The following is a 12,302-nucleotide window of genomic DNA, read 5'->3' on the forward strand; positions in this document are numbered from 1 at the left end:
ATATTGGAGGATGAAATAATAATAAAAAAAATCAATCTAAAAAAATCTTGCAAGGTAAAAAATAGCAATAAAAAAGGATTTGATTTGATAGAAAAAAAACTCAAGAATGATGAAATTGTAAGAAAAAAGAACAATTTTTAAAATCATCTAAAATAAAACAAATAGTAATAAAAAAAAAGAAAATCAAATTTAACAGATAAAAAAATCTATTGGGGTGAAATTGAAAAGAAAAAAATCTTTGATTTCATAAATTATTCTAAATAAAAAATTATATTAAAGAGAATAGGGACGAGATCTTAAGGACAACAAACTTAAAGATTTAATTGATTTTTTTTAAGGTCAACATGAAAAAGAAAAAAAAAATAAAAGGCCACATGCACTAAACCAACAACAATTAAACAACACACGCCTCTTCTATGTGGAGGGGAGACCAAGATGTTTTGGACACAACCTTGGAAGTAAGGTTTTGGTCACCGGAAAGCGATGTGTAGATCGTCTAAACCTGATGAATATTGTTCATCCGCTTCCAGGTTTTTTTTTTTTTTTTACTTATGAAATTATTCTATTGGCTTTAATGACATACAATAATTATCAAATAACCAAATGCAAAAGATAAAATAACCCTGAATCAAAGGTGATTTTTTTAAAATTTTAAGGAAAATGATGTAATCTAACTGTTTTAAAATTAAATCAAAGAAAAAAAAGCTTATTTAAAAGTTTAATGTTATTTTGACGTCAACAGTAATAAAATAATTATACTACACAGTAATGTTTTTAAAAAACTATTCAACCCTAATTATTATTATAATGATTAATGGGTTCCATAAAAAATACCTATTTCTCTTGAAACAAAAAAGCTAAATAATTTTGCGAACTAAGGGCAAAATAGTAGTTTACAGTTGACAATGCATAGTAAAACCTGAGCTCTTGTTATAATTTTGGATCGATGTCATATTTTTAGACGGAAAACCCCTTTCTTAAACACGGGTCCACACTCTGGCATACAGACAGAAACAAGGACGCTATTGCACTCCTGTGGACACCATCTCCGGTCACCATCTTCTTACAAGGGTAACATCTCAATCTTCTCTTCTCTTCTCTTCTCGTTTTATGGTTAAAAAAATATGCTTATTGGCTAAATTTTAGTTTCTTGATTTAGTAAGATGAAATCGTGTCGCTGTTGTATTGAGTTTTGATAGATAAGGAAGCTAAAAGTTTGTGTTTTGATCATCTGTTTAATTGGCTTGAATTTGATTTTGTGGAAGAATTGTAGGAAAGACTGTTTGTTTGTTAAGGAAACGAAGGAAAATAAATGGGCTGTGATATTTGGAGTTTTTATCATAAATTTTTGCTTTGTTTCAAGTAACACGATCGTTTGCATAAATAGAACCAAAAGGCAAACAATCTAGGTTTTCCTCTGAAATCTAAAATAATCTGAATTTGTTTCTTTTTATCTGCTCGCTTTTTAGTGATTTGCCAATAAATTTGAAACCCCATGAAGCTTCTCTATGCTTGTGAACTGGCAAGAGAACACCAGTGATAATGGTGTTTGTTGCGGTAGTTGCATACCAGTAATGCATTAATACAGGTGCGGTCAGTCTCATACATTGATGCACCACACATGTATGCAATTCATGCACTGTTGGGATGCCAAGCAAAATGCGTGATGGTCCCCAGCGTTGGTCTAAATCGACTGCCGCTTGTTTGGTTGTTTTTTATATTACCCCTCGAAGAGTTATGTTTTTTCCTTGTTTGGTCCCTATGGAGAGAAGTTACCTTATGCAGCAAGTGTGGTGTTTCAAATTCCTTATTGGGTTTTAGTTTTATGGATTATGGATTGTTAAGGTAAAATGGTATTTTAATTAGGATAAATGTGATAAACCAGCTCAGATGTGTCCTAGTATGAGTTTCAAGAATTTTGCAACCATGCGATTCAGCAAAGGCGGTATGTTTATTTTCTCTTTATCTGCTCATCATTTAGTAATTTACCGATTACATGGAAACTCCAAGAATCTCCTCTGTGCTTATGAACTGATTGGAGAACACCAGTGATAGAGGTGCTTGTTGCCATCGTTGCATCCCAGCTATGGATGTAATACACTTGCTGTGCGTTTGTATGTTGACATACTACACATGTATGCAACGCATGCATGTCTGGGATGTGAAGCAAATCAGTTGTTTATCCCCTGCATTGGTTTTAATTGATTGCCGGTTGTTCGGTTCTTTTTAAATCCCCCCCCCTAAAAAAAAAAGGGTTTTGTTTCTTCCTTGTTTGGTCCTCCTGATCAGCAATTACTTTGTGCTTTTTAAGTGTGATGTTTCCGCTTTCATTACTTAAGGTACTTCGGGTTTGGTTCTATGGATCACAGATTACATTGCTAGGTGAAATAGCCTATTAATTAGGATAAATGTGATAAACCAGCTCAGATGTGTCCTGGCATGAGTTTCAAGAATTTTTTGATTTTGTTTTTCTGCAGAGATATATGTGATCAAAGACTTTCTCAATTGATCTCACTCACAATTTCCTGCCATTATTTTTCCCTAGATGACATGTAAATAAATTTTTGATGAAGATAGTTATGATGATTGTTGGTTATTGTCACTGAGATGTTAAACATACAATACAACTTTATCGGTGAGTATTTAGACATTTTCGGAGGTAAAAAAACTCTTATTTTTTTTTAAATAAATTTGTGTGTGTGTGTGTGCGTGCCTTTGGAAGATTATGTTTTTAGCTGATACAAATTGAGTAATTTTCATTTTTGTTCTATTAATCTACACTTACAACTTACAGCTCTTGGCTGAGAAGGTATTCTACAATCTATAGATGATACTGATATGGTATTTATTTATGTAACCGAGTGAATTTCACCTGCTTCCTCCTAGGCGCATGCTAGCTGCTAGCACATGTGATTTAATAAAGGGTGTTTTTTTCTTGCTTAGATCAGTTATTTCTGTTTGAACTTCATAATTTACCTATTAATAGTGATGCTATCATTCTTATTATATTTCTGTTACCTAATCAGTTTTGCTTTATTTCTTGCTATGTTTGTTGTGATTTTAATGCATATGTGTTTTGCAGGTTATCATGCTCATTATTAGATATGTTAAATTTAGCTGAAGAACTTACAAAAAAGATAATGAAGAAACATGAGAATCTTGCTGAGACGGAAAAGCAACTAGAGATTGATAGGATCAGCAATCTGCCGTGGGATGTATTGGATACTATCCTTGTGTGCTTGCCTCTTAGAGATGCTGCAAGGACTAGTATCCTATCCAGTAAGTGGAGATATAAGTGGACTAATCTTTCACAGTTCATTTTGGATGATAAATGCATCCACTATTCTATATCAGACAAAACATCCAGATGGATAGAGATTAGGAAAATCATCGATCATGTTCAATCCAATCACAATGGACCAATAGAGAAGTTCAAGCTTGCGGCTTATTGCTGTCCAAACTATTCCGATTTAGACCAATGGATAAGGTTTTTAACAGAGAAAGGTATCAAGGAGTTAATTATCCAGGAGTTCAGTGTCATTAAGCATTTTAAGCTGCCTGATTCTGTTTTCTGCGGTCCAAAACTCAGTCACTTGGAGCTATATGGTTGCATATTAAGGCTTCCTTCATCATTCAAAGGATTTGATTGCCTTAAAATCCTTCAGCTCAATCATGTTTTCATAAAAAGCGATACACTGGAACATTTAATCCGTAACTGCCCTGTTCTTGAGAAGCTAACACTGTTGAACCTTCATCATCTGGCTTGCGTAAGGATATATAACCCAAACCTGAAATATGTGAAAATAGATTCTGCATTTGAAGATATCTGTCTGGGACATAGCTTGCTTCTAGCCAGTGTTGATATTCGTATGTTACCTATGAATGGGGGGATCACACACCAACCTCCCGAACAAGGGAAAGTTTGCACTTTAATCAGAGTTTTTGGTTATCTGCATGGTATAAACAGGCTAAGCTTATCCAATCAATTTCTTGAGGTATGCAGTTCTCTGTTTTTTTTCTAGAACTTGAAGTGGACAAACAGTTTTAAGCTTATCTGTTGTTTTCTCATGCATTTTTTCCCCAGTTTCTTGCCAATAAAGATGTGCCAGAAAGACTCCCTACTCCATTCAACAGCCTCTTGGCCCTTGAACTAAAAGAAATAAGATTTGCTAGTTTAAAAGGCATAGCGGCTTCCATTTCTATACTCAGAAGCTCCCCAAATTTGGAAGATCTTCTTGTTACTGTGAGTTACTTGACAAAATAATTGTAAACATTTATATACCAATTTTTCAGTCTATGGAAAAGAAAATCGAGTTACTTAAATTGATATTCTTATAGGAATTCTCTTGTTGGCATGCTTAGGTTTACCCATGTGATGATATTTCCAATCCTGTCATGGATTTGGTGACAGCACAGCTCCAGAGTGACTTTTATTTTAACCAACTCAAAGTGGTGAAGATCCGAGGCATTAATGGCACAAGAATCGAGTGGGAATTTCTCAGACTCATACTTGCTCATTCACCGGTGCTCGAGTCAATGACTATTGTAAAATCCAAAGGTGAGAGAATTTCTGAATCATTCTTGCAGGAAGTTGAGCGAGCTTCAAAACATGTCAAGTTTATTAGTTTAGCTCCATAAGTTTTTTTTCTCATGATGGCATTGCCAAGTTTGCTGTTGATGTTGTGTTCTTCACATTTTCCATTGTAAATTTTAATGTAAAGGTTATTAAACTAGTTAAACTTATCCACGGTTCTGAACTTGGTTGTAGTCATCTTTCCTTTGAATACAAAATTTACAACTTGGTTCAAGGTACATTTTTGTTATTTTGGACGTGGGCTTTTCATGCTGAAGGGGCTAAGGCATGTCAGCTCTTGATCCTTTAATTGCAGGTAAAAATATTTTGCTAACAGTGAACAGGTCAATTCTGTGAGCTATAACCAGGAGATTTTGGTTGCGTTCTGCATTTTCCACTGTGAAATGTAATATTTTCCTCAGCATATTGCTGGTATACATCTTAGTTGTGAATACGAATGGTCTGCAAAATAAGTTTTTTGAGTGTTGGGTTTTGATAGATGATTTCTACTGGTAAGAACATGTACACCTGGGAAAGGGGAAGGCAGAGATAGATCAGACTTCGACAATATGCTTAGAAGGTGAAGAACCTACCCCCATTTATAACACTATTGTTTGGTAAAGCAATTGAACCTATGGATTTAAAATGGATTTGGGCCAAAAAAATGTAGCCAAGTTTCTCTATAGCACAACGCTTGCTTGCTCTAACTATTTATTGGAATAGTGATGATTTCACGGTTTTGTTTCTTCACTGGGAAAACTTAACACTAGTTTTTATTCACAACGTCTATTAGTTGTTACTAAATTAACCAAAAATAATAATTTTTTTTTTCATTTTAAATGAATAATAAAAAGATCAAAATATTATTGGAAGCAAAAAAAAAAAAACTAAAACTGATGTGGGCATTTTTTTTTTCATTTTGTTCAATTAATTTTTCCTTTTAATTTCACCCTTCAATTAAAAATAATATTTATTTTGTATTTTAATTTTGATCATATTTATTTTTTGTTTTGGATTCTTTTATGTAATTTATATTATTTTTTCAAATTAATCCTTTAATATTTAATATTCATAAATTTCTCAACCAATAACGGTGCTATTAATAAAAAAGATGAGTGCTCATGTGTGATTAATAAGAAAAGTTGATGTAATCTAAGAAGATAGGTTAATGGAAGATAACCATTTCTCAAGAAAAGTAATGTTGTATTGACAATTCATGTGTAAATATCTTAATTTTGCATTGTGACCTGTGTCAATTGCTAGACCTCTAGGAATTTGCACGGAATTGGGATTCGGTCTGAGGATTGTTGGTTTGAGTCTACTTGAACCGGAGAGCAGTCCGCTTGATGATTTGTTGTCGCCGGCCAAAACTTTAACGGACAGCGCCTCTGTGCAAAAAGGGGACAGATTGCTTTAAGTTGGGCCTCAAACGGACAGCCCTTATTTTTTTTCATCATCATCATAGCCATACACAAATTTCTTCTATCCACTTATTCAACTAAACTGTTCCATTTTTTAATTATTATTATTTTATGCAATCAAGGTGGAGAATTTCCCATTTCCAACTCCAACAACTGCTGCTATGGAAGAAGCAGACCATTGCTTCAAGGCTCTGCAAGCACTTGATTGCACAGGAAAACCGACACTCCTGGGAAAGGCCATGATTCGTTATCCCATGAGTCCTCGCCACTCTCGATTTCTCCTTACTGTTATCCAAATGATGAGGAAACAGAATAAGAAAAATCATGCGAGACCAACCGTTGCTCTAGGACATGCAGTTGCAACAGCTGCAGCAGCGAAGCTTGCCTAATCCTTTTCTCATGTGTTTTGGAGGAATTTGAGCAGGACCGAAAATCTACTACATATACTTCTTCGAGTGGTCTTTATAGAAGATGTGAATTTGTCTGAGCAGGATTAATTATGGACTCATGGAACCATGGAGGATGTAGAGCAAGCTTGGAGGGATTTGTCCCGTGAGAGCTCTTCGAAAAGAATCTAAAAGAGAACTAGGAAGGGGTCTAACGTGAAGCTCTCTGTGCTGGCTGGATAGATAGGGTTGCCAAACGCATCAGAGGAAATTCAAGGTCAATGGAAGGACATAGGAAAGCAAAGGCAGTTCGGTATCAAGCTTGCATGGTTGATGAAATTGTATTTCTCAACCGTCGGTCCTCTCTTTATCATGCAGCTCCTGAGTTTTTAGTGTACTCTGAATTGCTGCATACAAAATGGCCATACATTCATGGACCAAAAAGCGTGAAACCTGAATGGCTTGCCAATTATGGCGAGTCTTCGTGTGATTTTTCTGAAGTAGAACACCATAAACCTTTTTATCATCCTGAAACTGACCAAGCATTTCATGCGATTGTTCCATTTTTTACGCTTCATCTGTGGGAGCTTCTGCAATGTTATTTGCCATTTAAAAGGTGAAACTTTTGAAGGTATTTGCAAATTTCCAGAACTGATCCGATCTTTGTTCTCGGCAAAAGAATGGGACATGGAGTGCTAGGACTTCTAGAAAGGACGTGGAATTTTTTGTAGGCTAGAAAGGTTTTTTTTTCTTTCTTAATCCTCTTTAGAATTGTTGTTCTCTAGTTTGCTTGCTACTATACCAAAGTTTTAGCTGAAGAACACTTCATGACACACCAACACATCCTGCTCACATTATTTCGAAGTCAATGATTTGGCTCAGAAAATAGGAGTCCACGATGATCAAGGCTAAGGAGCATTATTTTTACAGGAGATGTGATCACTTCGAATTGCAAAAACTGAAGTCTAAGTATATCGAACACATTGGCTCTCAAAGTAAATTGGATCCTCATAGAATTGTCACTCAGTAGGAATACAAATAAAAGGATTTTCAAGTACTGTCAGTTTCTCAAAACAGGATCTGTACAATTTGATGAAAACATCAAGTCCTTTGGAGCCTAGATTATACCACTATTATACAACAAAAGAAAACTCAATCATGAAAACACTATCACAAAACAGCTTCACCTATATTGGTTTTCTATTATTCTAAATCTCTTTAAATGAAGAAAAAAAGAAGAGAAAATTTATTGAATTTTTGTAAGGAATTCACCTTGGGCCAGAGAGCTCCATTGCTTGGACTAGTAATGATGAGTCATCGGTGAGATCAGAATATCGATCTGACGAGGAGAACTCGTGGGGTTTGGACTTGGTTGCTTCTGCTCTTTGAGAAGCTTCCCAGCTTTCCGCTAGCCCATCTCCTTCAAGCATTTTAACTACTTCATACATTTTAGGTCTTTGGCTTGGGAGGTATTGGGTGCACAAGAGGGCAACTTGTACCATCTCCTCAAGCTCAATTCTATCATAATTTCCCTTTAGATCCTTGTCTACAAGCATTTCAAGCTTTTTCTCTTGATGAATCTTCTTTACCTGCAATTATAATCAACAGATATCAGAGAACTGAACTGCAGACTGTAGAGCAAAGATTTCTACAGCATTTATAGGCAGCATTGATATAAAGTAGATTGTAATCACCCAATCTAGCATGGCTCCTTTCTGATTGGCTGCCTTGCCAAACTCTAGTGCTCTTTGGCCTGTGATTAATTCAAGAAGCAGGATACCAAATCCAAAAACATCTGTTTTATCTGAGGATTGACCAGTTGAAAGATATTCAGGTGCTATATGCCCGACAGTGCCTCTCACGGCAGTAGTGACATGTGAATCTTGATGATCCAAAAGCTTTGCCAACCCAAAATCACCTACCACAGCTTCACAATAATCATCAAGCAATATATTTGCAGCCTTAACATCCCTGTGGATTATCTTTGGATCACACTGCTCATGGAGGTACAATAGTCCCCTCGCAGCTCCTAAGGCAATTCTCTTCCTGGTGCCCCAATCCAAGACTGGTTTCCCTTCCAAAAATAATACAGGATCGTCAGTTTAGCTACTCAAAATATGCATTTTGCCATTTTAGGCTAACGATACTGACAATCATAGCAATAGAAATCAAACTCGGCTACCTTTGAGACGTGAAGCGACGCTGCCATTGGACATGTATGGATAAACTAGAAGTCTTTCTGTTGGTGTCATACAAAATCCATAGAGCCTAAGGAGGTTCCGGTGCACTGCTAAGCTGATCATCTCAACTTCTGTTTGGAATTGAATCTCTCCTCCACTGGCACTGCCATCTTTAAGCCTCTTGACAGCTACAACAGTCCCATCATGGAGAATCCCTTTGTACACATTGCCAAAACCTCCTTTTCCTAGTATGTTCTTATTGCTGAAGTTGTTTGTCGAAATCTGAAGTTCTCTAAACTGAAATTTCCTCAAGTTTCCAAGAGAAACTTCCTCGTGTTGGCGATCTGATGAGTCACAGAATTGCATCATCATATTTACTATAATATTAGCTACCATAGCAAGTATTTAGTAAAATTAAAGGGTTATATATGTTACACACCTTTAACATCAAAAAATGTAGGTTGATTGTTCCTTTGTCTCCACCACAAAAATAATCCAAACACAAGAATGATAAGTGAGACAGAACCAACGCTTGAGCCAAATGCAAGAGCTATTTGGTGACTCTTCGGTCTGTCTGCAGGTTGGGCTGCTAGAGATGTGATGAGATTACTATCATTATCAATCCAAAGCAAGTTGTAAATTGTGAATCGAATTATTAAATTAGGATAGCACATTCCATTTTCCTTACTTGGTGTGTTATTCAAGTTCATGGAAATTGGCATTAGGGTTGTCCCATAGCATTCTGGTTCAGAACCTGTTGGACAGATTAGAGGGTTTCCAGAAATGCTGCAAGAATAAGAAATGCAACAGAAGATACATTTAAAGTTGGCCTTCCAATTCACTATTCAGAGAAAGAGAGAGGAAGAGGAGAGAGATTTACCTGAATGTTTTGGTAGGAAATCTGGGTACAGGGCCACTCAGGTTATTGAATGACAAGTCACTGAAATCCACAGACAAAAAATCTTTTAATAACACATTTTAATCAGGTTATAAATCTTTGATTTACAAGAATAGGATCAAGAGACATACAGTAACACAAGCTGGGTCATGTTAGCCAATGACATTGGGAATTCTCCAGAGAGACTGTTATTATTTAGCCTCCTAATCCAGATCAAAGAACCCAAGTCAAAATTAGACCCAAAGGAGAGAGATTCTTTAGGATGCAACAACAAAGTACTTCAAGCTTAATACTGTAATTGCAAAATTTCAAGCTCACATGTATTCTAGATTCCTCAGATGGCCTAAAGAGGAAGGAATTTTCCCAGTAAAGAAGTTATCAGAAAGATCAAGTGTGTGAAGCTTTGAGAGCTTTCCTATCTCCGCAGGAATTGGTCCTGTAATATTATTGCTCTGCAGAAGCCTGAAAATACATGTAACATCCCAAATGTTAAGACTTAATACAAGTAACATAGAAGGAACTTTCTCTCTTCAAAACTCTAGAACTGTCCGTTTGTTTCTTGAATACTTACACAGTCTGAAGATTTGTCAAGTTGCCAATAGTTGGAGAAAGAGTTCCAGATAAATTCTGGCTAGGAGTTCCCCTGCAACAAGGCCATTTCAGCATCCTCAATAAATGATCATTTCTTGTTCCTAAATTACTACCAATCCATATCGGTTTCATGACATTCAGGCTATGTTTTGAGATTTTTGTTCATGAAATATAAGATTGTAGAAGACTTACAGGCCGATGACAAGACTCTCAGAAGAGCAAGTGACCATAGTCCAGCTACATGGATCAACAGCATCTCCATCCCAATTCTCAAGAACCCCATGAGGGTCATCTAAAGAAGCTTTTATTCCCATTAAAGCTTGAACTGAAAAATGAACACCCATGTCAAAAAAGGCCTTCCATTTTTCTTCATATTAATTTGAAGCCAAGGGAAAGGAAAGAATTTTGAAGTTACCTTCATAGTTTACTCCTTTAGGAGTCAGCAATCCATTTACAGTAGTCAGAAGCCACAAGCAAGCCACAAAATAGAGACCAACTTCTCTTCTCCTCATTGCCATTGCAGTCATGAAGTGTACAAGAACCACAGAACAAAACAAGAAATGCTAAGTTTTTCTGCAAATGGCAACTGTTTTAGCTACTAGAGAAATCACCTTTGAAATGGATTACTTTTGTATAACGTAATACTTAGATTTGAACCCACGCCTTGCCTTACAGGCCAGAAATCCATTCACCAAAATCTTTTCTGTGTCAGACCCAAGAAAAGAACCAATGTTTTGGCTGTATAATAAAGGGAACTAGCATTAGCATGCCTGTCATTTAGTCAGTATAGGTTAAAGAAAAGAATAATATATATAGCCATACTATATTGTATACGGCCTTGATCTTAAAAGCACCAAAAGTAAATAAATCTAGGCAATATTCTTAATCCGAGGAGAGAATTGGAAATTCCCATTTCTGAGTTAATCATGCATTGCCCCAGAAAGCATATTTTTTTACCTGTAGCTGTGAATTTTATATTACTCGCCACAGTAGTGACAAACAAAAGGCAACCAGGCATGAAAATTATAATAATTACAAAATATTAAGATAGTTTAAATTATCTGTATGCATAGAGTGAATCAAAATTCTTTCTGGGTTTGTGAGTCATCAGTCATCTTGTTATAGACATGGAGATAGGTTATGCATATGTTGTTGTTGTTGTTGTTGTACTACTTTGTACCAAAAACAAATACAACAGCATGAGGATTATTGTCATGTCCGTGTGTACTTTTCCAGGATGTGCATGGTTATCACTAAAGGTAGTGTCTCTGTGATGAGATCAAAATGCATTGCTTGAGGCAGAGGAATCCAACATTCTCTTGAGTTTGGCCATACAGAAAAAAGACCCGAAACCCATTTTTCTAAATTTTAATTTTTAACCTTTTACTCTTATTTCTTTGAGAATGTGAGGATCTCGAGGCAGAAAAACTTCAAGCTCGAGATTGATGATGGTGGATTTGGTCACCCACTATCTTAGGACCATGACACCATGAGTATCTTTGTTGGCATTTAACATTTTTATATTACTATATGCTCTTGCCATTGTTTGTATATGTAGTCACTTTTGTGCTGTAAAATGTTGGGGGATTGCTTTTATAGATTCCATACAGCCAACCACTACCAGCTAACTGTCACACACAGAGAGTCTTCTTTTTCTTCGACAGACAGTCGTTCCAACCCAAAAAGAAAAACTTTTAAAAGCAAAAGCTGCAGTATAATAGCGTGTTTTTACATGTAATAATAATGGTTGCAATTTCAAATAAATTTTTATTTTAAAATATATCAAATTAATATATATTTTTTAAGAAACGCGGCTTCACTCTCTATGAAATTACTAAAGCACTTCGATACATAACGGTATCATCGAGCATGAGCAGTTCAAAAGAAGAAAGAAAGAAAGAAGAAAGCATCATTGGCTGTGTGCATTACAGCATGCTTGTAAAAATGGTGGGATTAAAGGCTTTTGGAGGACTGCTAGAGATCTGTGATCATTTGGGAATCCAGACTTTGAGCATGTTCATCTGTCTTGTTGCAATAATTATGTGAACTTATGACAGATTAATTAAAAATCCACATCCAAAACAAGCTGATTTTCAGCCCTAGAAGAAGCCTTAATTAATGTGGTAGTTCTTGTTGCTTCTGAGAAAAGGGGCTGTCATGTATTTGATTGTGCCATAAGTATCAAAATTTGTCATATGTCAATGTCACATGCATCAAATTAAGCACTTCACCGAATAAATAATGTCTAGTGGC

The 12,302-nt window shown here is 35.8% G+C and overlaps 2 protein-coding genes across 3 annotated transcripts; one reads left to right on the forward strand and one right to left on the reverse strand.

Moving 5' to 3' along the window:
• The first annotated feature begins 907 nt into the window (after positions 1-907).
• Positions 908-4,812, forward strand: LOC18107442 (F-box/FBD/LRR-repeat protein At1g13570). Its single transcript, XM_024589399.2, has 4 exons — positions 908-1,071; positions 3,083-3,995; positions 4,085-4,243; positions 4,363-4,812. The coding sequence occupies exons 2-4, from the start codon at positions 3,105-3,107 to the stop codon at positions 4,636-4,638; spliced, it is 1,326 nt and encodes a 441-aa protein (XP_024445167.2). The 5' UTR covers positions 908-1,071; positions 3,083-3,104; the 3' UTR covers positions 4,639-4,812.
• Positions 4,813-7,370: 2,558 nt separating this feature from the next.
• On the reverse strand, positions 7,371-10,843 carry LOC18107439 (protein NSP-INTERACTING KINASE 1). 2 transcript variants are annotated; one of them, XM_024588262.2, is made up of 11 exons: positions 10,465-10,843; positions 10,242-10,374; positions 10,030-10,101; positions 9,777-9,920; positions 9,590-9,661; positions 9,441-9,500; positions 9,249-9,346; positions 9,000-9,146; positions 8,563-8,904; positions 8,075-8,454; positions 7,371-7,969 (listed from the first exon to the last, which is right to left on the reverse strand). In XM_024588262.2, the coding sequence occupies exons 1-11, from the start codon at positions 10,574-10,576 to the stop codon at positions 7,649-7,651; spliced, it is 1,881 nt and encodes a 626-aa protein (XP_024444030.1). In that variant the 5' UTR covers positions 10,577-10,843; the 3' UTR covers positions 7,371-7,648. The 2 variants fall into 2 exon arrangements, with proteins under 2 accessions (XP_024444030.1, XP_006373507.2); XM_006373445.3 differs by having other exon boundaries at positions 9,000-9,149; positions 10,465-10,842.
• Between the last annotated feature and the right edge of the window lie 1,459 nt (positions 10,844-12,302).

Source organism: Populus trichocarpa, chromosome 17 (assembly GCF_000002775.5).
Source record: "Populus trichocarpa isolate Nisqually-1 chromosome 17, P.trichocarpa_v4.1, whole genome shotgun sequence".
Lineage (NCBI taxonomy): Eukaryota > Viridiplantae > Streptophyta > Magnoliopsida > Malpighiales > Salicaceae > Populus > Populus trichocarpa.

Coding starts and splice junctions, on each gene's coding strand:
- LOC18107442 (XM_024589399.2), top strand. CDS start 3,105: ATGTTAAATTTAGCTGAAGAACTTACAAAAAAGATAATGAAGAAACAT. Junction 3,996..4,084: donor TATCCAATCAATTTCTTGAG/GTATGCAGTTCT, acceptor TTTTTTCCCCAG/TTTCTTGCCAATAAAGATGT. Junction 4,244..4,362: donor TGGAAGATCTTCTTGTTACT/GTGAGTTACTTG, acceptor TGGCATGCTTAG/GTTTACCCATGTGATGATAT.
- LOC18107439 (XM_006373445.3), bottom strand. CDS start 10,576: ATGACTGCAATGGCAATGAGGAGAAGAGAAGTTGGTCTCTATTTTGTG. Junction 9,347..9,440: donor TTTCCTACCAAAACATTCAG/GTAAATCTCTCT, acceptor TTATTCTTGCAG/CATTTCTGGAAACCCTCTAA. Junction 8,905..8,999: donor TACATTTTTTGATGTTAAAG/GTGTGTAACATA, acceptor GTGACTCATCAG/ATCGCCAACACGAGGAAGTT.